The 22,786-nt window shown below is 45.4% G+C and overlaps 1 protein-coding gene across 4 annotated transcripts; it reads left to right on the top strand.

The window, feature by feature from the left end:
* The first annotated feature begins 1,735 nt into the window (after positions 1-1,735).
* On the top strand, positions 1,736-21,449 carry LOC120680756 (eIF-2-alpha kinase GCN2-like). Of its 4 annotated transcripts, none has more exons than XM_039962282.1 (30): positions 1,736-2,094; positions 2,793-2,864; positions 2,950-3,004; positions 3,107-3,212; positions 3,939-4,043; positions 4,781-5,239; positions 6,145-6,276; positions 6,355-6,441; positions 6,528-6,614; positions 6,725-6,821; positions 7,038-7,155; positions 12,946-13,000; positions 13,095-13,261; positions 14,071-14,258; positions 14,883-15,031; positions 15,298-15,547; positions 16,032-16,290; positions 16,424-16,520; positions 17,458-17,538; positions 17,673-17,729; positions 17,846-17,977; positions 18,052-18,138; positions 18,536-18,644; positions 18,735-18,871; positions 19,192-19,296; positions 19,566-19,666; positions 19,782-19,884; positions 19,982-20,104; positions 20,628-20,771; positions 20,923-21,449. In XM_039962282.1, exons 3-29 carry the CDS (start codon positions 2,985-2,987, stop codon positions 20,754-20,756), a joined length of 3,540 nt encoding a protein of 1,179 aa, XP_039818216.1. In that variant the 5' UTR covers positions 1,736-2,094; positions 2,793-2,864; positions 2,950-2,984; the 3' UTR covers positions 20,757-20,771; positions 20,923-21,449. The 4 variants fall into 4 exon arrangements, with proteins under 4 accessions (XP_039818216.1, XP_039818215.1, XP_039818214.1 ...); XM_039962281.1 differs by having other exon boundaries at positions 1,794-2,094; positions 2,950-3,009; positions 14,071-14,204; XM_039962280.1 differs by having other exon boundaries at positions 1,795-2,094; positions 2,950-3,009.
* Positions 21,450-22,786: the final 1,337 nt, after the last annotated feature.

Raw genomic sequence — 22,786 nt, forward strand, 5'->3', positions numbered from 1 at the left:
GGGGGAGGTCCGGGGCTCTGGCTGCGTGTGCTGAGCGTCCCCCCTAGAGGGGCACGTGGCGACGCCGGAACCCTTCCCAAGCAGGGGGCGGGTCCGGGGCCATACGTGTGGTGAGGTGGAATCCGGTCAGCCGGAGTTGGCAGAACAGTAACGGGAGCAGTGCCGAGCCCGTCCCGTCCCGCGTCGCAGGTCCCACAGTGCTGCCACAGCGTCCGGGATGGCGGAGCAGTGACCGGAGTTGGCGGACGGGACTCCGGTCACAGCCACTGTGAGGAATGGCGGCCTGACGCTGTCTGTCCTGGGCGCTGTGGAGGAGTGGTTGGCCTTCAATGCCTCCGTACGACGGGCGGGTGAGCGGCAGGGCCGTTTGTCCTATACGCCGAGGGGTGGCCTCGAGCGAGGCGGAGGTGAGTCGCTTGCTCGAGGGTAGGATCGCTAACCTCAAGCGAGACGGAGATGTTTTGCCCGCTCGAGGGGAGATTCGCTACCCTCGAGCGAGGCGGAGATGCGGGGCGCAGTCGAGGGTCTTGATGGGAGCCCTCGAGCGAGGCGGAGATAGCCCCGCGGGTCCGAGGGGGTGCGAATGGGCCGCATGCTGGGCTTCTTTGAGTCCTTTCCTTTCTTCCGGATGGGAAGGAGGCCGTGGGCCTTCGTGGGCTCAGTCGCCTAACATGTGTTTGCGTTTTTCAGAGTGATCTTAGTACCCCAATTAGGGTGTCCCTAATTGTGGTACCCGACAATTACATTGAACTGGTTTATGGATTCGATAATTTGTTGGAGCATATGTTTGAGTTTATCATTGTTTAGCGCTGGTCTGCTGTAGACAATAGAGTGTGTTCTATAATTTATTAACGTTATAGAAAAGTGATTTATGATTTTGATAATTTTTGTTTGTAATATATGTTTGAGTTTATGTTTATTTAGAGAGGTTTAAAAAAATTGGAATGTTGTTGTATATAAAATTTAGAAACCAAATTTAGACTAACAACCGGGGAGAGTGCCCTCGGCCACAGTCCCACTATAAACAGTATTTGGGGCCACTATGAACAGTGCATCGTGGGTCCCATCGAGGGGACGTCGGCTCCAGAACTGTTGGCCCACCGTGAACAGTATTGGGTCCACATGAACATTGTTATGTGGGTTTCACTGTAAACAGTCACATGACCCACGTGGGCCAGAACGCACAGGAGCACGCAAAATCTTGGCCCGGTAGTAGTAATAGTTAAGGGGTCAAAAAAATAAAATTATTCCAAATAATTACATAGTCAAAAAAAACTTCCGTTTCAGCTGAGGGCTTGAAATATCACCAACCATTTCGTCGCGCGCACGGGAGTGCCCATGATGACCCAGGCTAGTAGGCTAGTAAGCAGCAGTAACCACCAATGTACAGCTTTCACTGTAGTACTTATTCCGTGTTTAAAAATGCAACTATTGCTTTCTGAGGACTCAAATAATTTTAAATTTAACTAAAAGTTTATAAAATAGTATTACTATTTATATTATATAATAAGTATAATTGAATTAATAATATTATATATTTTATACTAAATCGAATTTGAGGAAAATTTAATTTCTGAGTATTATATTTTTTTTATGTAGCTGTAGAAGATTAGCCGCCGGGGGCCGGTTTGCGATCACTGACGTCACGTGCTCATCCGCAGTCGCCACAAAACCCCACCGAAAAATCTCGCCTGCTCGCCGCCATCACCAGCAGCCGCCCCGGGCCCCACTGGACAGTCGTGTTGGACTCGAGTCGACGCGCCCCCACCCCGCCCATCCGGCCATCCCAAACCCACCCCTGCAAAACCGCGCCTTCTTCCGCCCGACGCCACGCGCCAGCGCAGATCTCCGGGCTTCACACCCATCATTCGCGTCGATCGCGACATCGCCTTCCGCCTCCGCTGCCGTTTGCTTCCGGCGGGGGAGGACGACGCCAGCCGCGACGCGCCCGCTCGCGCTCCGGCCGGCTTGACCGATGGGGCACAGCTCGAGGAAGAAGAAGAAGCGGGGCGCGGCAGGGCGCAAGGCCGCCAAGGACCACGCCGCGCAGCACGAGGGCGACCAGACCGCCCTCGACGAGGAGCTCACCGCCCTGTAAGTCACGCCGCCGCTTGGGCGCTCGCCGGCTCTCTCTCGCCCTGTCGCCGCGTGGCGTTCCGCATTTCAAGCGCGCGATAGCTTGCCGCTCCTTCCTATGGGGGAGTTTGCATGATTCACATCCGTTGCTGATTGTTTCAGTGCAGTGTATCGATCGCTGCCAGTGGCCTCCCCACATTGTCTCATATTTCAGAGTTACTGTTCTTCGTTTCATTGATAATACAGCTGTGCTTATGTAGAGTTTTGCTGTTTCGCCTGTTCCAAAACTGTTGCCATTGACGCTGAATAGAATGTAAATTCCATGTCGTTTGTTCAGTTGGTGAGGAGTTATACCTGTAGGCTCGGTGCCCAACCTCAATTTACTATCGCTTTCCAACCTTTGTGCTACTGAATAGTTTTGACGATCGCTCCTGGTCTAATACTCTTTCCTAGTGATTGGTAAATTTTAGCTATGGTCTTTTGGGTATAATTGAGTATTCTTGTTTCAGTTGGATATTGTCTACTGTCTACATGGTCATTAACAGCAGAAACACATGCTGTGTCGGATTTGTATTTTAGAGCTTGAAATGGGACTGAATAACTGGTTTACTAGTAAAACAAGCTTTGATCGGTTCACTTTGCATAATGTCAGTGCCCCTTTGTTAACCCTTCTTTGTTTGTATGTTCTCTGCACCTTCTGGTACTACATCAATTAGGACTTCAATTTTAGGGGAGGACTTCAAAGTAAAATCAGAATCACCTCAGACCCGATTTAACATATGTATCAGGTATTTTCTAAGGTACATACTTATGGATTTTTTAATATTGATATTTAACAACTGATGTCTTGTTACCACTGAATAACTTAAACAGGCCTTACTCTGATGGCATGGGCTTTGAAGATCTAAATGTTTCAGCTATTCTTGATGTAATGTAAGTGTCTTCATCTAAGCTATAACGACATTACCTATACTTGTTTGTTATTTTCAGTGACAGACATTTACCTCTTGATTAAAAATTTGAAATATAGATGCTTTCCTGGTTACCCCCACAAGTGTCCGAAATTGCGTATTGTACCTGAAAAAAACTTGTCTAAAGAAGATGCAGATCGGCTACTTTCTCTTCTTTTTGATCAGGTATATTTGACTTCACCTGACCGTATTACTTATTTGTGGTTAGAAGGAATAATTTCACTGAACTCTGTTTGTTTTGAAACTGTTATGCTGCGAAATTATAAGAACAGTTCAGGCTATGTGTATGCATCCTTTTGCTTAGTGTTTGGTGTCAAGACCGTAGATCCTATCAAGGCAGCTTCTACTCCATATATGGGAAGTGCTGAATTTTTTTATGCTCGCTTTGTTGGTGTGTGAAATAATTGTCCGATTATCATTTTACATTTAATGAAGACGCAAATACATTTTTTTCTTGAAGATGCAGGAGTTGTGTATCATGTCAATAAATAAGAAAAATGTCATACAGAACCAGTTCAAACCATTACAAACTTACTACGACGCACCACGTAATAATTAAAAACATGACCAACAGAAACCTAGCACTGTTAAAACAAGCCCTAAGAACAGTACTGACACAAGGAGACTCCCCGTTGAAAAGACACCCATTGCGGTTCTTCCTCATTTCCCAAGTGACAAGAATTATCAAGATGCAAGTACAATGTTCTAGTATGTCTGTCAAGAGAATCAGAAATATTAAGGGTTTTTTTTCGTCTGGCATTGTACTTCAAAATTATGAATTGCACAATATCTTACTAAATTGAACTTTTGCTTTACCTTAGCACGACCAAATGTGATTATTGCTTTTTTCCTTGTACACCCTTGACTCATTTATCACCATCTGTTGTTTAGGCAAACATTTATTCCCGAGAAGGGCGTGTTATGATTTTTGATTTGTTTGAGGCTGCCCAAGAGTTTCTGTCAGAGATTACTCCCTCTCATGTTTCAGCTAGCACTGTAAGTCAGTTTTCTCATGGCCTTTTTTTTTCTTGTATGCATAGTGAAACTAGCGATGAAAATTCTAGGCTTTTAGCTGTTTTGAATTATTTGTACTGAACCTTTTTCATTTTCATATTTTTTTCATATGTTGCTCTTGGATCATGCCTTTGTCACAAGAGGGTGCCACAAAAGCTAAAAGGCAAATTCTATAGGACAGCAATTCGTCCGGCGATGTTATACAGTGCTGAATGTTGGCCTACAAAAAGGCGACATGTCCAGCAACTGAGTGTAGCAGAGATGCGGATGTTGCGGTGGTTTTGCGGGCACACAAGGAGGGATAGAGTCCGGAACGAAGTTATTCGGGATAGGGTCGGGGTGGCACCAATTGAGGAGAATCTTACCCAGCATCGGCTGAGATGGTTTGGACATGTCCAACGAAGGCCTCCTGAGGCGCCGGTGCGTAATGGGGTTCTTGAGCGGGTCGATAATGTAAAGAGGGGTAGAGGTGGACCTAAACTGACGTGGGATGAGTCGGTTAAGAGAGACCTTAAGGATTGGAATATCTCTAAAGAGATAGCTTTGGATAGGAGCGCTTGGAGACTAGCTATCAATGTGCCTGAACCTTGAACTTATTTCTTTCAGGTTTCATCTCTAGCCTACCCCAACTTGCTTGGGAAAAAAGGCTATATTGTTGTTGTTGTTGTTGTTGTTGCTCTTGGATCATGCCTGAGGTTTGTTGCTATCTAATGTTGTAGGCTTCTTACCTGGGTTCGAGCTCAACTACTGATGTAGATGTGAAAGTTAGCCTTGACGCTGATCCTCACCCTGGAATCTCTTACATACATACCTCCTTTGATCTGTACAGTCAGTTATATGATGATACTAGTTGGAGTCGACAAGGTCCAGATCTGACAATGGATAGTGGCAGGAAAAATTCTGGTTCTCATGTTAAATCTAATGTTAGAAGCAAGAGGAAAACAACCATCGAAAAATCCCATGTCTCAGCTGATAAGGCTTATCGTGCAAAGAGCTCATCTGGTGATAAAGCTGAACAGCAACGTGCCGCAAAGCATGGTGTCATACAGGAGGCAGCTCCGAATTTACATGTTGTGGCAGAGGAAACTGAAAATGATAGCAAAACCTTGTCTACTAGCAATGCGGGAAATACATCAGATACTCCAGAACGGAGTTTGAGCAGTCTACGTGAGCCTGAGGTAATAATGAAGAACTTTTGCAGGTTCATTTTGTTTTAATATATCTCGTAGATAAACTATAGCATCACACTTCTATAAGAGTAATGTGCACCCAGTGTCCTTAAAACTTTTCCTGGATTCTCATATAGGTACATGACCCCTCAAAATGAGCATCTGGTCCCTTCAACTTTTTAAATAGTTCATCCCAAGTGAGAGTTCTGGTCCACAATTGGACCTAGAGTGAATCACCTGAAAAGTTTAAGGACTCAGATGGTCATTCTGATAGTTTAAGTTTATGGACCTAGGAGAATCTGGGAAAAGTTTAAGGACCCCAGGTGTATTTTGCTCTTAACTCTTCCTATATATTTACAAAGAAAAAGGAAGGGAAAATTTAGCCTAGGGTCGCACAAGGATTAGCCAATTATGAGAATGCTGATTTTTTAGATAGGAGGAAACCATCTATATACTGACTTGTATGTCAATTCTAGATTTATTTTTGCCAAGAGTTGTTAATTATGCTCCACTTGAGTTTGAATTCTTTGTTATTGCTTTTATTTGTGATGGAGCTTTTTAAATAGTTATGTTCTACTATCAATTTACTTGTTGATATGTTTGTCTTGACACATTTGACTGATTTGCACTGGCATGCCTATTTTGTGGAACATGTGGAGTGGTCTTAAGTCTCAACATATGTATCATTCTGACTATAAAATTCTTGTGCATCTGCTTCGCAACTTGGTATGTTGCCATGCTAATCAATTTGTGATCATGTCTTTCGAGGTCACACCATGTAATTTGTACTATTGCTTCTACTTTACTTTTTTGAATATTTACCTTTTTATTTTTAGTAGCCTGTCTACAATCGATTTAAGTAGATAAAGTTATGATTCATCCTAATCTTGCTGCATATTGATCAATACTGGTAGGACGCTGACCTTGCAGACGAAGCTTGGAATGAAGAAGATTGTGATTCAGACTTTAGCTCCTCAAATGGTTCATCTTATGTTTCAGACATGTTAGATGATGCTTCAAGGAATAAGAAGAGGGATTTAATTGTGGTAATATTTTGTTTTCACAACACTCTTTGAGTGACATTTTCTCCTTAACTATTGAACCATGTTTAGTACCTTAATTAGGTACACCTGCTTCGGATAGCCTGTTCGTCTAAGGATTCTCTTTCAGCTGCTTTGCCAGCAATATCATCAGAGCTATGCAACATAGGGGTGCGTATAGTTTTTGTCTTTATGTTGCTCTTTCTTTTTGTCACCACTCTAACTGAATGGATCTATCTCTTTTTTGTATTAACCAGATTCTTTCTGAGTGGGCTAAGAATTTAATATCTGACTCTCCTGCTGTTTTTGGGGAAACATTCAGTCATGTTTTCGGGGAACAAATAGTAAGTCAGACCTGTTTATCTTCTACTAATTCATGATTTGCACCTACAATATAAATCTAGTTTGATCACCTCTAATTGTTACCTGGCTTTCTGATGGCATTCACAAACAGATCTCTTCAGAGTGTTCTCTGTTTTGGAGAGCTGATAATTCATCATCTAGGCCGAATTCCCGTTATTTGAATGATTTTGAGGAGCTCCGTTCCCTTGGTGAGTATCTTATTCCCATCACTAATGTTTTATTGGTAAATGTTGAAAAGGCATTCTAGCGTGTTGGCACCATTTCATAATGGCAAAGCTGCGAAACCCAATTGCGGGATGGCATTCCGGTGAAGCCCAGTTTTGACAATGGCGAAATCTTGCATTTTAATCGTCTGTGTGTATTTTCATCAATTAGCATGATTCTTTAAGATATCATCTGTACAGGTCAGGGGGGTTTTGGTCGTGTTGCATTATGCAAAAACAAGCTAGATGGACGGCAATATGCTGTAAAAAAAATACGCCTGAAGGATAGAAGTCCTCAAGTGAATGAGAAGATTTTAAGGTTTGTATATATATTCAATCCCATTCTACTGTTCAGAAACAGTTTTTGCTTTATGCAGTTATTGCATCCTTTCTATGTCCATGTTTGGGGATCTTGATGGTGCAAGCAATGTAAAAGTTCACTTCTAAGTTCTATCAGTAAACTTTATTTTTTGGGTATATTATGCATCTTTTACATGTATTTTATTTGGCTTTGACCAGTCAATTCAACTACACCATTGGCTAGAACATGTAAATTCATACCACTTCTGCAATTCTCGTAATGAGCCAGTTAGGCATTAGCTGACTGTTGGTGTATATGTGAGCCCATGTATAAAGGCCCATGTATAGGATCTATATATCCCACCCTTCTAGGGTTTGGAGGAATACAAGCCATTATTCTCTCCATCATGGTATCATTAGCCTAGGGTTAGGTTTCCTCTCTCCCCTCCCACCTCTAGCATCCAGCACCACCAGCCGCCGCCGGCGTCGCCGCCGGCCGGCCACCGGTGCCGCCGCTGCCCCTCTCCTCCTTCCCCGCGGCCGCCGCCGCCGCTGCGGCCCTCCGCGCTACTGTCGCGGCGGGCAAGCGGCCCGCTACCGCCGCCGATTCCGCGTGGACCGGTCTCGGGATGGCGCCCGAGGATGCGCCGCTCTCCGCGAGCAGCAGGCCGACGCCGCTCTCGCCGCGGCCCTCCTCGCCGCCAAATCGGAGGCTTCGGCGGCCCAGGAGCGAGTCCGCGTGGCTGCCCTCGCCTGGGAGCGCGAGCGCGCCGCGGCCGACGCCTCCGCTCTCCGGGTCGCCGAGGCGGAGCACTTCCTCCGCGTCTCCTCCGGCTAGCTACCCGTCGACCCCGAGCCGGCGCCTCTTCCTCCCGCCAGCCCCGCCCGCTGGATCTGGAGCCCGGTACGACCCGACCGACCTCATGGTCGCCCAGCTCCACCTCCAGGCCGCCGGTGTCCAGAACATCAGGGCCCTGTGGTCACCGTCCTCCTGCGGACGCTGGCGGAACCAGGTCCTGCTCACCCTCCGCCGCTACGCCCTCGACGACCACGTCCTCCTCGACACGCCAATCGAGGCGCAGGACGTGGCGTGGCTGCGCCTCGACAGCGTCGCCATGTCCTGGATCTTCGGGACCATCTCCCTAGATCTTCAGGACCTCGTCAGGACCCACGGCGGCACCGCGCGCCAGGCCTGGGTGACGCTCGAGGGGCAGTTCCTCGGCAACGCCGAGTACCGCGCCCTCCAGCTCGACGCCACCTTCCGCACCTTCGTGCAGGGGGGACCTCTCCGTTGGCGAGTACTGCCGGCGGATGAAGTCATGGCCGATGCTCTTCACGACCTCGGGGATCCGGTGTCCGATTGGGTCTTGGTGTTCAATGTCCTGTGGGGCCTGAGCATCACCTATGACCACCTGAAGAGCTGGATCGCCCGCCAGAGGCCCTTCCCCTCATTCCTGCAGGTCCGGGACGACCTCGCCCTCGAGTAGATCACCAAGGGTCTCGCGCCCGGATCGCCCTCGTCCACCTCCACCGCGCTCGTCGCAGCTCCACCGGCTTCCTCCGCCACCCCTGCCACCTCTCTCCTTGGTGCTACTCCCGCCGGGCAGACCGGAGGTGGGGGGCGTGGACGTCGTCGGCGGGGGGACGTGGTGGTGGTGGTGGCACTGGCGGCCCTGCTTCTGGGGGTACCGGTACCGGTGGGGGCCGTCGGGGCGCGCCGACTCTCGCTCCTGCCCCTGGAGGTACGCCCTGGCCATCCTTCAGCAACCCATGGTCAGGGCGCCTCTCGATGTGGCCGTTCCAGAGTCCGAGAGGGGGGCCTCGTCCTCAGCTCCAGCCGGCGGCCATGTTCACCGGTGCTGCTCCCCTCTCCGCACCGTACTGGACCCCGCCCGCTCAGCCCAGCCAGCAGCCGACCTGGCCTGGGGGGTGGGACCAGGCCGCTCTGGCGCAGTCCTTCAGCACCATGGGACTGACGCCGCCGGTCAGCACCGAGTGGATCGCCGACTCGGGTGCCTCGTTCCACACCACTCCTGATGCCGGTATCCTCTCTTCTGTCCGACCCCCACAACCCTCTTATCCTTCTTCTATTATGGTTGGTGATGGGTCTTGCCTTTCTGTCACCGTAGTGGGTTCTGCTTCTCGTCTTTCTAATGTTCTTGTTGCTCTTCAAATGTTTCACAACCTTCTTTCCATTCGCCAGTTTACTGCGGACAACTCCTGTTCTATCGAATTTGACTCTTCTGGTCTTACTGTGAAGGATTCGGCTTCCCGGCGTCCGCTCCTCAGATGTGACAGCCCAGGGCCCCTTTACATTCTTCGGCTTCCTGTTTCCGCTGCTCCGTCTTCGACTTCTTCGTCTACTGCTTTTGCCGTGACGCCTTCTTCCACCACCTGGCACCCCGACCGCGACGTTTTGGCTCAACTCAGTCGTAGTACCGATGTTCCATGTACTATGGCTCCTGCTGAGCACCTCTGTCATGCGTGCCAGTTAGGTCGTCATGTTAGACTTCCGTTTTCTTCTTCTTCGCATGCTTTTGATCTTATTCACTTTGACTTGTGGGCATCTCCTGTACTCAGCATGTCTGGCTATAAATATTATCTGGTCATTGTTGATGATTTTTCTCATTACGCTTGGACTTTCCCTTTGCGCGCCAAGTCTGAGACCTTCCCCACTCTCCTCCACTTCTTTGCCTGGGTGTCCACTCAGTTCGGCCTCACCGTTAAGGCCGTCCAGTGTGACAACGGGCGGGGAGTTCGATAACTCCACCTCCCGTTCCTTCTTCCTCTCTCGGGGTGTTCAGCTGCGTATGTCTTGTCCGTATACCTCTCATCAGAACGGCAAGGCTGAGCGGATGATTCGCACGACGAACGACGTCGTGCGCACCCTTCTGATCCAGGCCTCTCTGCCCCCGCGCTTCTGGGCTGAGAGCCTCCACACCGCCACCTACCTGCTCAACCGTCTCCCGTCCACTGCTTCTCCTGCTCCCACTCCACACCACGCTCTCTTCGGTACTCCTCTTCGCTACAACCACCTTCGGGTCTTTGGGTGTGCGTGTTACACTAACACCTCCACCACCGCTTCTCACAAGCTGGCGCCCCGCTCGACTCGTTGTGTGTTCCTCGGTTACTCCCCTGACCACAAGGGGTACCGACGCTTTGACCTCACCTCTCGCCGCGTCCTGATCTCCCGACACGTCGTCTTTGACGAGTCGGATTTCCCCTACTCCACCTCCTCCACTCCTTCTCCTGACCCCAAGCTGGAGTCTTTGTTTCCGACTGACCCGGTGGTTCAGCCACCGTTACCTGTTTGTCCTTTCCCTGCAGGTTTTCCCGGCGCCCCGGCACCGCTTCCGGTGATCCCTGCTGCGCCTAGCGCGGCCCCGGTACCCGCGGTCGCGCCACGCACGGCCCCCGGACCTCCGGTCATGCCGTGTTCGGATCCGGTGTCTCCCGCTGCGCCACGCGCGGCCCCGGTGCTCTCCCCTGCACCTGCGCGGTATGCTCAGCCGGTGCAGGTGTACCAGCGCTGACACCGGCGCCGCAGCGGTACGCTCAGCCGGTGCAGGTGTACCGGCGTCGTTCGGTGCCGACACCGGCTCCGCCTCCTGCTCCGGAGGCTCCTGCGACGCCTACACCGGAGCCGTCGCCGCCGCCGACTCCTCCGGCTCCCTCTCGAGCTGAGCCAGAGGTGTACCACCCACCAGTCATCCATCGGGATCATCGGCATATCCATCCCATGGTGACTCGGCGGATGGCGTGTCATTCCGCGACTCTTTCCGCCACCGAGGGAGAGCCGCGGGTCTCTTCGGTATCCTCCTCTGTCCGCGACGCCTTGGCGGATCCTCACTGGCGTCGCGCGATGGAAGAGGAGTATGCGGCTCTTCTTGCCAACCAGACGTGGGACCTCGTGTCGCGTCCGTCTGGTTGCAATGTGGTGACTGACAAGTGGATCTGGACGCATAAGCGTCGGGCTGATGGCACACTGGAGCGCTATAAGGCTCGCTGGGTTCTCCGGGGGTTCACTCAACGACCTGGTGTGGACTATGATGAGACCTTCAGCCCAGTGGTGAAGCCTGCTACTATGCGCACGGTCCTCTCTCTTGCGCTCTCGCGCTCTTGGCCTGTGCACCAGCTGGACGTGAAGAATGCGTTTCTTCACGGCATTCTGTCAGAGACTGTCTACTGCTCTCAGCCAGCGGGATTTGTGGACTCAAGTCGTCCGGATATGGTCTGCCGACTCAACAAGTCTCTTTATGGTTTGAAGCAGGCTCCTCGGGCTTGGTACTCTAAGTTCGCCACGTTCTTGCTGACATTGGGGTTCACCGAGGCCAAGTCTGACACGTTCTCTTCATCTACCGCCGTGGGGATGAGACTGCATATCTGCTGATCTATGTCGATGACATTGTGCTCACAGCCTCCAGTCAGCAGTTGCTTCAGAGTGTCATCTCCTCTCTGCAGCAGGAGTTTGCTATGAAGTATCTGGGTCAGCTCCACCACTTCTTGGGCGTCATTGTTGAGCCTCGTCCGTCTGGTCTTCTCCTTCACCAACGGCAGTACGCACTTGATATTCTGGAGCGGGCTGGGATGACTGATTGCAAGCCCTGCTCCACTCCTGTCGACACTCAGGCGAAGCTGTCTGCTGATCTGGGTGATCCGGTGGCTGATCCTACTGCCTACTAGAGTCTGGCTGGTGCTTTGCAGTACCTCACCTTCACCAGGCCGGACCTCACCTACGCTGTTCAGCAGGTCTGTCTCCATATGCATGATCCCCGGGAGTCACACCTTGCTGCGCTGAAGCGTCTCCTCCGCTACGTCCGTGGCACTGTGGACCTCAGCCTGGTGCTTCACCGCTCGTCCTCTGCTGAGCTGGTGGTCTACACCGACGCTGACTGGGCTGGCTGCCCGGACACTCGTCGTTCCATTTCCGGCTACGCCGTCTTCCTGGGCGGCAACCTGGTCTCCTGGTCATCCAAACGGCAGCCGGTTGTCTCCCATTCCAGTACTGAGGTGGAGTATCGGGTTGTTGCTAACGGCGTGGCGGAGGCGTCCTGGCTCCGACAGCTCTTGGCGGAGCTCCACAGCCCGCTTGCCAAGATCACGCTCGTCTACTGCGACAATGTCAGCGCCGTGTATCTCTCCACCAACCCCGTCCAGCATCAGCGGACGAAGCATGTGGAGATCGACCTACACTTCGTGCGCGACAGAGTCGCCATCGGCGATGTTCGGGTACTCCATGTCCCGACTACCTCCCAGTTTGCTGACATCTTCACCAAGGGATTGCCCTCCTCGACCTTCTCGGAGTTTCGCTCCAGCCTCAACGTAGCCGGTGGCTAGTTGTGGCTGCGGGGGGGGGGGGGGGTATTTGCCCTTTGCACTCTATTTGTACTCTCTTCTTGTCCAGTCTTGAACACCGCTGCGCCGGTAGTTCAGACTGCGGGGGGTGTTGGCTTTCTTGTTGTCCACTCTTGAACACTGCTGCGCCGGTAGTTCAGACTGCGGGGGGGGTGTTGGTGTATATGTGAGCCCATGTATAGGATCTATATATCCCACCCTTGTAGAGTTTGGAGGAATACAAACCATTATTCTCTCCATCACTGACCAATAGGTATGTTTGATATTATTATAGCCATTCGTGCCTCCCAATAGATTGTAAGAACAACGAGGTTTACAAATATAGTATTTACTCATCAGTAACTCATGTGGATGTGGTCCTCTTTTTTTAACTTTTAGTTTTAAGGAGTTTGCTCCAGCACATCTGTTATGGCCTTTTTGATGTTTCTCATTAATATTTTTGCAAGGTACTCAGAGAGGTAGCCACACTCTCACGATTGCAGCATCAACATATTGTCCGTTATTACCAGGTGATCATCTCCGCAGATGTTTATTGCTTCAAAAAGTAATCCTTTTACTCAACATGTGTTGGCCGATTCTGACACACCTGTCATTGAGATGCAGGCATGGGTCGAAACTGAATACGGTCATCATAATATTTTGAATGCTGGTGGTTCCCGCACTGCTGAGAGCTCTATCTTTAGTTATGACGACATCAGCCTATCGGATGCAGGTGGTGGAAATAAGCAGGAATCCACGTACTTGTACATCCAAATGGAGTATTGTCCTAGGTGTGTTTCATTATGCAGCTATGCACTAAGTAAAGTTGTGCTGCGGTCTCTTCACCATTTTTTTTTCTAATTTTGTGTTATCTTTGTCGAGAAACTTCTGATGCTTGAGCCGTATATTAAAATTTTGTTATAATTTATCAAGGCACACTACACTGATACCATTGAAAAGATCTCTCTTAATAATATTAATAATTCTCATATTCCTGAGCCTGAAATATGGGATTTATTGTCATTTCCTTCAATCAACAACAACAACAACAACATAGCCTTTTGTCCCAAGCGAGTTGGGGTAGGCTAGAGATTAAACCCAAAAGACACAAAGGTCAAGGTTCAGGCACGTTGATAGCTAGTCTCCAAGCGCTCCTATCCAAAGTTAACTCCTCAGAGATATCCCAATTTTTAAGGTCTCTCTTAACCGACTCGTCCCAAATCAGTTTAGGTCTACCTCTACCCCTCTTTACCTTATCAACACACTTTAGCACCCCACTACGCACCGGCACCTCCGGACTCTAACTTCCTATTTACCCCTGCTCTACTCTCGTCCACTAGCACCACATCATCTTCAATCATTTTCTTCATTTTGCTGGATCAGAAATGTGTTCTAAAAAGAATTGGAGGGTGTATGTTAGTTAAATTTGCTGGCATATAATTTTGAAGGGTTCTCATGGGGCTGGTAATTTGAATTGTTGGAACTTTAGGCAGTGTGATATTTCTTTCTGCATTTTCAGTCATTGAATGCCATTCTACAGTAAGATATAGATTATAATTATTCTGTATCTAACCTTTTTTGAACTACTGTTTTTTTAAAGGACCCTGCGACAGGATTTTGAGACATACAGTTCATCTTTTGATATTGACCATGCATGGCACCTATTTCGACAAATTGTGGAAGGCCTAGCTCATGTCCATAGTCAAGGAATCATACACCGCGACCTGACTCCAAGTAACATATTTTTTGATGTTCGCAATGATATTAAAATTGGGGATTTTGGTCTAGGTATGTACAGTATGTGATGAGATCCAGGACTGGCATATCTTTTCTCTCTGGTTTTATTTTTATTCTAATTTTCAGTATTATGTACCAACAAACAAAAAATCATAGTGTTGTACAAGATGCAATTGTTGCTGACCATTTATTTCTTCTTTTGAATGATATCTTTTAATATCGTATATGTAAAATCATATTGGTATGTTAATATTTTTTTGTCATAGTGTTGCTGATATCGTGTAGTATTCTTTTTTTATTGTTTTATTTTACTTGATAGCTTGGAAGGTGTTCTTTAAATATCAAGCTTTAAGATGAAACGTGTAAGTTTCTATGGTACGAGCCATATAGAATGAAATGTTGTCATTATTTCCTGTTTCATTGGTATTGGCAAACACAATTATATAACCCTCAATGCACATGCCTGTTGAGTGGAGACAGTAAGGTCATATGAAGTTTCCAGCTTCAGATGTTTCTTTTCTAGTATATTGGCAATTAAATTGTCGAAAGAATACACTGTTCTAGCTTGTGATGTTTCAGCTGCCAGTGCTTTACTTTGTATCATGATTGCTTGCACTTCTCTAAAAGCGAATGGAAAAAATGATATCAGCTGAAAATATTTGTCATTGTTGTCAGCCAAATTTCTGAAGCTGGAGCAGCTGGATCATGACCAATATCTTCCTACCGAGGCAGTGGGTGTTTCAATGGATGGAACTGGTCAAGTTGGTACCTATTTTTATACTGCACCTGAAGTAGAGCAGAAATGGCCACAGATAAATGAAAAGGTTAGAACAAATTACTTGGTATTTATTTGCTTAAAAAATGAACAAAAAGCATCTTCTAGTTGTGAAATGTGGTTGGTCTGCCCTACGTGATAGGTTTTAGTATTTGTTTTTTTTCTCCTTTTGTGATGTTTCCCCTTTGTGGACAGAGTATTTGCTTATTCTTGAAATGAATTCAGAGCTCCTAATCTCCTACCCATGATTTTAAAACATTTGGTAATATGACGATATTTCCTTTTAATGTGGTTCTTCTTTATGTCAATTGTCAGGTTGACATGTACAGTTTGGGAGTTATATTCTTTGAGCTTTGGCATCCATTTGCCACAGCGATGGAAAGGCATCTTGTTCTTTCTGATCTTAAGCAGAAGGGAGATCTTCCAAAATCATGGGCAGCAGAATTTCCTGCCCAGTTAAACCTGTTAAGACGCTTACTGTCTCCAAGCCCATCTGACCGTCCATCTGCTGTTGAGGTCTTGCAAAGTGAACTGCCTCCTCGGATGGAAGACGAATGGCTAAATGGTAAGCCATTAACTTTTCTGCATTAATACTACTAAATTATCACCGAAAGAACAGGTTATGACTTGATTCTTGATTGAAATTGATGACTGCCAAAAAAAAATTGGATTGATGAATTTTAGGTTTCTGCTCTTTTCACATGGCCTGCTGCCTAAGAGGCCTACTTGTCTCCTATACTAGGCACCTGTGATGTGCTCTATCCTGGTTGTTTGTGCTCATATGCAGACAGTGTGTCCACTCTATTTATTAAATGAATTGGTATGTTTGACACTTTGACTCCATTTTATCTAGTCTAGAACTTAAGCCTAATCTTTAAAGTTTTTTCTATAAATAGACATGCAAGTACCATTAAATTCATATATTGAAGTGCTGGAGCCGTGCTAGCCTTCCCTGTCGTGTACATCTCTGAGCCCTGGCCCTATAGTTGAAGTGCCAATTGCATCTTTTTGACGGATTTATGCTCACTACTTTTTGGCCATTGGTACAGATGTGCTTAGAATGATACAGACACCAGAGGACACATATGTTTATGACCGTGTTATATCTACAATATTTAATGAGGACAGGCTGATTGCCAAAATGCAATGCCAACATGAAAGCAGCAAAAAATCCACTGGTAACATTGATAACAGTGAACTTTTGGATACTATCATTGAGGTTACCAAGGAGGTGTTCAAGCGACATTGTGCTAAAAGGTTCCAAATATCTCCCTTGCATACTTTGGAAGGAAATTTTACTGAAAAAAGGTATGTTATTTCCAGACCACTTGAATGTCTCGTGTTTTGTTTGGAGTGTATTTGTTCTAAGAGTGAAACCGACAATTGATGCCTATTTTTTTACTAACACTCTGCACTGATGCTATTGCCTACAATTTTCTAGGGAAAAGACAGTGAAAATCTTAACTCAAGGAGGAGAGATGCTAGAACTTTGCTATGAACTGCGAACACCATTTGTTATGTCAATTGCTGATAATCAGGTCTGTGAGAAGTTAGTGTCCTTTTTGTGTTTTCACTTGTGTGAATGTGTATGCTTCTATTTTGTTTTTTTATATCTCATGCATTTCTGGGTTTTAGATTAATCAACCTTTTTTCCCTTACAATTGTTTAGTTGTTAGATGGGGGCATGTTTCAATTACAAACTGCCTCTATTTTCCTTTTACTTGTCATTTTAGACACTGATGCAGTCTGCAGTACTCCCTCCTTTACAAGATGTAGGACGTTTAAATTTTGATAAGTCAAACTTCTTTTATTTTGACCAAGTTTATATAAACATATATTAACATCTAAAATACAAATAAATGCACTAAAGACATTTCATGATGTATTTAACAAATTTGATGATGTAAATATGTATGAGCTTTTCTTCAAACTCGGTCAAAGCTTGAAAAGTTTGACTTAGAAAAAAAATTAAAACCGTTTTGGGATGGAGGGAGTGTATATTTTCGAGCATTGTTCTTTAATTATATGTGCATATTAGGAAATACTAGCTAATTTAATTAAGAACTTAACTATAAAAAATGTACTAGGAAAAAATTAAGTGAAAACTTCTTGGAAATTCATTGTATATTTGCGGTAAAAGTTGAGACATGGCTTCACAGTACAAGTAAATGAGAACAAAAGTGCTCAACTACATGTGCATATATCAGTCGATGGTGAATAATAATATAGTACTACCCTACTTGTAGATTGTGCACTGACTGCTTTTTGTGTCCGTGGCCTGAAACACTTGTTCTAGAAGGTGGCGTAATTTTTGTTTTTGACCAAGAAGTGTAATAAATTTGAATGTGCATATTGTGTCACCGCATTTAGGTCAAGCAGCCATCTGTCAAGTCATGCTTTGGGATTTTCTGGAAGCATATGACACCTCTTTTCTTTCTTTTTTCTTTCCCTGTTTACTCACAAATTCATCCGCAGACATCATCATTCAAGCGTTATGAAATATCATGGGTTCATAGAAGAGCTGTTGGCCATTCAACTCCTTATCGTTTTCTTCAGGTACGTGCTTTAAATAGACGGGATTGCCATTTAGACACAACGCTTTTTAAAGTTAGCACCCTTCATTTTCTACTCTTTTGCTCACAAAATAATTGAAGAAATCCTTCTCAAAGATAATGCTGACATCCTGTTAGGGGGATTTTGATATTATTGGCGGTGCTTCACCAATACCAGAGGCTGAAATCATTAAGGTAGCATATCTCCACGTGGCAAGCTGTCCTGTGTTTTTAAGAAAAATCTTGGAAGGTGCATTTTAATAGTAAAAATGGAGTTTTGTGTTTTCATAACTGTTTCTTTGTGATGATAGGTGGCTTTGGACCTTGGGACCCGTTTTTATGATCCCAAGGCACTAGTCATACGTCTGAATCATGGCAAACTTGCTGAAGCAATTTGCTCCTGGGCAGGAGTTTCACAGGAACGAAGACAAAATGTTGCTGAGGTATGATATTCTGCCTTACCTCTTTCTGAAACTTCTGCGATTATATTAGCTGATACTTCCTTTTCTGTTTTCAGTTTCTGTCTTCAACTCTTGTTCAATATTGGCCAAATAAGGCTGACCGCAAGTCACAGTGGAGTTTGATTAGGGGGCAACTATTGCAGGTATAAGAAGCATTTAGTGATACAGTACAATGCACTATCAGAAGAGTAGCTTCATAACTTCCGTTCTTCTTTATAAGAGCATCTTTGAACAATGTGGGAACTGCAATTCACACTTGGATTCGTGGAAAAATTTATCTGTGCTACATTGTGTCTCCATGGATAAATGAGCTTGCTTCTCCACACGCAACCAATCTTATTCAGAAAAGCCCAACCAAAAGATTCGCTTTGGACTTGTAGAACTGTGCTGATGTGGTTATAAATGCTTTTTACTGGGAATGCTTTTGTTTCTATCTAAGTGATTGGGCTATATTATTATGGATATGAACATCGTTTGAAGAAAACTTAGCATTTCAGCAAATAGTTTTGATGACGTGGGCTGGTTTATCTAATGCTCTAGGATCTCCGACTTTCTGAAGAAGTTGTTGAGAAGCTACATAAAGCAGATCAGCGGTTTTGTGGCTCTGCAGATCAAGTACTTGCTAGATTAAGAGGGACCCTGTTCTATGGTAGTGATTCTTCAATCTTTATTTCATTAGCTGCTTAAATCTAGGGGCTGGAATATTATAATTGTAGTTACTGTGAATTTCTTGCTGTAGATAAATCTGCTTGCAAGGCTCTTGATGATCTATCTGCACTTCTGAAATGTTTGAGAGTATGGTTGGTAGAACAACCAGTTACTATTGATGTACTCATGCCTCCCTCAGAATGTTACTATACAGATTTGTTTTTCCAGGTGAAGTACTACAATCTTGCATCTTCAGTTTTTTTTCCAGTCCAAATTTTTTCTGTTCATTTTATAGTGTACACTTTATCTCTTATCATGAAAGTTAACCATACATTCTAATTTAATATTTATTCCTTGTTAATTGATGACAAAACAGTTGAAAAGAACAGAAAACAAGATATTGCACTTGGAATGCTAGTTGAGTCATCAAATAATAGGTCATATGTCAATTGTGCTATGCATTTTATTAGAGTTCATGCTTTGCTCCTTCAGAATTTTACATATTTCTTCTTGATATGGCACATGCAATTAACCCCATCTGGACACAGGTATACTCAAAAGAAGGCAATCATGGACCAAGTTTCCATGAAAAGTTGCTGGCAGTTGGTGGACGATATGATTGGTTGATGGAACAAGCTTGGGATAAAGCACATGTAAGTTGTACATGATGCCTCCTGTATGCTACAGGAGATACCTTGAATGCATCTATTTTAACAAATAACTACATGCAGATGGCACAAAATCCTAGCTTGCTTGCTGTACAGCGACCTCTTTCAGATGCTATATATTGTCACATATCTGTCCATGGGAGATAAATTATTGTTGTTGTTCCTTCAAATGCCTTTCATTTAATGAAAAGGAAATAGAGAAATAATGTCCACTGATTTCAGTCTTCTAATTGTATTTCATGTGACCTGTACAGAAATCCAAACCCCCAGGTGCTGTTGGTGTGAGCATCGCACTTGAGAAATTTCTTCCTAACAATACTTCATCTGATCTGGGGCTGCCAAGGTTATTGTCCAGGTGATCATTAATACTTCTGAATTACACATCCCTTTCCGGTGTCAGTGATTCTTTTACTCCCCAATAATATCTGTGATCTATGCTCTAAAAACTAAATAAGTTTTGTGGTGTTCAGGATTGAACCTAGCATCAGTGTACTTGTGTGTTCAAAGGGTGGTGGTGGTCTGTTAAATGAGCGCATGGAACTTGTTGCAGATCTTTGGAAAGCTAACATAAAGGTGGGTTCTAACTTCGAAAAGTATCACCGGCAAGGATCAGAGAGGAGAGTGAAGTTATTATGATTATGACCACTGCTCATAGATTTACTATTTTCAGGCTCAGTTTGTTCCTCAGGAAGACCCAAGTCTGCAAGAACAGTATGAATATGCCAGTGATCATGACATCAAATGCCTTGTATTTATCACGGAATCAGGTCTCTCACAAACAGATCTCGTGAAGGTAAATAAATTAAAAGTCGGACTGCTAGGGACGGTACCTTGCTTTTATCCAACTGCTTTGCATTTAATTTGCTTCTATGTTGTGTGTTTGTGTTGTGACTGTTGAGTATGAACTTTTAAAAGCATTTCAAATATGCCTACATTCAAGTGTAGTTTTCAGTTAGCAACCTATATGTCAATTGTAGTTTCTAGTTAGCAAAACTTCTCTAGTATGTTCAGCTTATATGACCAGTTTCTAGATCACTGAATTCATTTGCTTTTAAAACTAAGATTGATGATCAAATTGCCAGTTGTATCAAATATTAACACAATTCACGTTTATTGCTGTTATTCTTATGTGGAAATTGGAGGCAGAGACTACCTTATGAAACAGTGAACAATTCGAGATGCATAAAAATATGATTATTAAGAAATTAAAATCAAGAAACCAGCTGTTTGGTTATTGCTCTAGAAACCTTCAGTATCTATTCTAAGTGCAGAGGAATCACTGATCAACTCTACTTTTTTTGGCGTCTATGGCACAGGTTCGGCATCTTGATTTTAAAAGGGAGAAGGATGTTAAAAGAGAGGAACTTATAAAGTTCTTGTCTGATGCAATATGTTCGCAATTCAAAAATCCTACTATCTGGAGCGTTACCAGTGGCCCTCCTTAGTCATTTTGTGTTCAGGTTTGTTCCATAGCATCAAGAAATGCGTAACTTTCTGACTACCTTGTTTGTGTAGAATTTTTGTGTGTCTTATATCAATTTCCAATATGTTTAAATTCCATTATAGTCAGAATGAGCCAAATTTGTGGTTTCTGGTCTCTTAAACTTCTAGGTGAAACCAGTGTCATCTGTTCAAGCATTGTCCAGGCACACCACAATCCACAATCATGCATTCTGGCTTCCATGCAAAACGGTAAGGGATGGCTCTCTGCAGTCTTGTCTGCTGTTCCATGGACCGAGGGCCAACGTTACACCCGGTGGCCTCATCCGAAAATATGTGCAGTGATTGGCCAATTGGTGTGATCCTGGTTGAACTTTTTGAGGACCAATGTCATGCAAGGTTGCTTCAAAATACAAGGTGGTGGGTAGTTGATGCAATTCTCCAGTTTTGGGGTTATTGGATAGATGGAGAGTTTGCTCCTGCAAAGGCACGGTATCCCTGGTACTAGCACAACTGCTATGCAGCAGACTTCTCTTTCCTTTGTGTGTGCGCGTGTGATTAATTTTCAACAGGATTGCCTTGTACTTAGTTCGTTTTGGTGTAGTCCATCCATGTACAATTTTGGTTTTCACAAAAAAATGTACATTATTGGGCTTGCTAATTGGAAATGCTCAATTATTGGGTTCTTCATAATTATATATATGGTAGTCGCAATGCTGGGTTTGGACATAAGCTGTACGCCTGTACACCCCCACCCCCCACCCGGCTCGCTCTCTCTTTATTAGGATGTTGCAGTAACTGCAGCGCCACCATATTATTCCTCTTCCGTCACATGACAAAAGGAGCACTCAGATTTCTGTCACAGTACCACTAAGGCCTTGTTTAATTGCGCCCGTAAATTTTTTGAAATGGAATCTTTATATATTTAAAGTATTAAACATAGACTAATTATAAAATTAATTACAGAACTTGTCTGTAAACTACGAGACGAATCTAATGAGTCTAATTAATCCATCATTAGAGCATGTGTACTGTAGTAATTTAGTGTCTAATCATAGTCTAATTAGACTCATTAGATTCGTCTCGCAATTTACAAGCAAATTATGCAATTTATTTTTTATTTCATCTAGATTTAATACTTCATGCATCTGGATAGATTTGGAATTTTGAATTTTACAACTAAACAAGGGCTAACTACCAACAGTGAAGATGTGTTCAGTCTGTCTATGATCCATGCCACACCTCTCTCCTTTTTTCGAGACATGTGATTTATCTTGTGGTCTCAAAATGAATAGGGGCAATCTCAACAATCTCTCTGACAACTTGCTCATTTTCTTTTTTTCTCTCTCTCCTCTCCGTTGAGAAAGATGTACAGTACTATACATCTGACATGTTTTCCACTACCTGATTCGTGCTGCATAGTCTCCTCGGCAAATTAAACGCGAGAGCGCGTGTCGCCACCAGCCCAGAGTCAGCTATGAACTTGTGTTCTGTGAAGCCGGCGCTGACGGCTGCGTGCCCACAGAAATCTGCCGCTGCCGGTGCACGCCGGAGCCTCGGCTTCTCGTCCCGTGCCCAGCGCGTGCCACCCTCCGCCAAAGTCGACGCGACGCGGACACGAAAGGTGCCCCGCTTATTAAAGCAGAGAACCCCAGCCTCTAAATTTTCGACTAGTTCTTTGCTGTTTGATCGGTGGCTACTGGCTCCGGCAGCCGTTTGATGCCGCTTTGATTGGCAGGCGCCACTTGGGGGGGAAGGGTCCCTGTTCTAATCCTGGCCTAGTGGCCTGCGTGTACAATTCATTTCAGTCCAATTTCCGTGTGCTTGTTTTAATCCTGGCCCGCATGTACAGTTTCTTTGCGTCCAATTTCCGTGTGCTTTTGGAGTGACCGGTGACTTTTGACATCACCCACAATGCACTCCAGTGACACGCGACTGCAGAGAGAGAGAGAGAGAGAGAGAGAGAGAGAGAGAGAGGAGGAGGAGGAGGAGGACAAAGCGACCTGCTGCTGCTTTGCTTTACACGGTGATTTGT

This window comes from Panicum virgatum, chromosome 7N (assembly GCF_016808335.1).
Source record: "Panicum virgatum strain AP13 chromosome 7N, P.virgatum_v5, whole genome shotgun sequence".
Classification (NCBI taxonomy): domain Eukaryota; kingdom Viridiplantae; phylum Streptophyta; class Magnoliopsida; order Poales; family Poaceae; genus Panicum; species Panicum virgatum.

Bases quoted from the DNA above. Each gene is read 5' to 3' on its own strand.
- LOC120680756 (XM_039962280.1), top strand. From the start codon at position 1,976: ATGGGGCACAGCTCGAGGAAGAAGAAGAAGCGGGGCGCGGCAGGGCGC. The intron at 17,978-18,051 runs GTATGATATTCT...TTCTGTTTTCAG, and splicing joins GAAGACAAAATGTTGCTGAG to TTTCTGTCTTCAACTCTTGT. The intron at 18,645-18,734 runs GTAGTGATTCTT...TTCTTGCTGTAG, and splicing joins AAGAGGGACCCTGTTCTATG to ATAAATCTGCTTGCAAGGCT.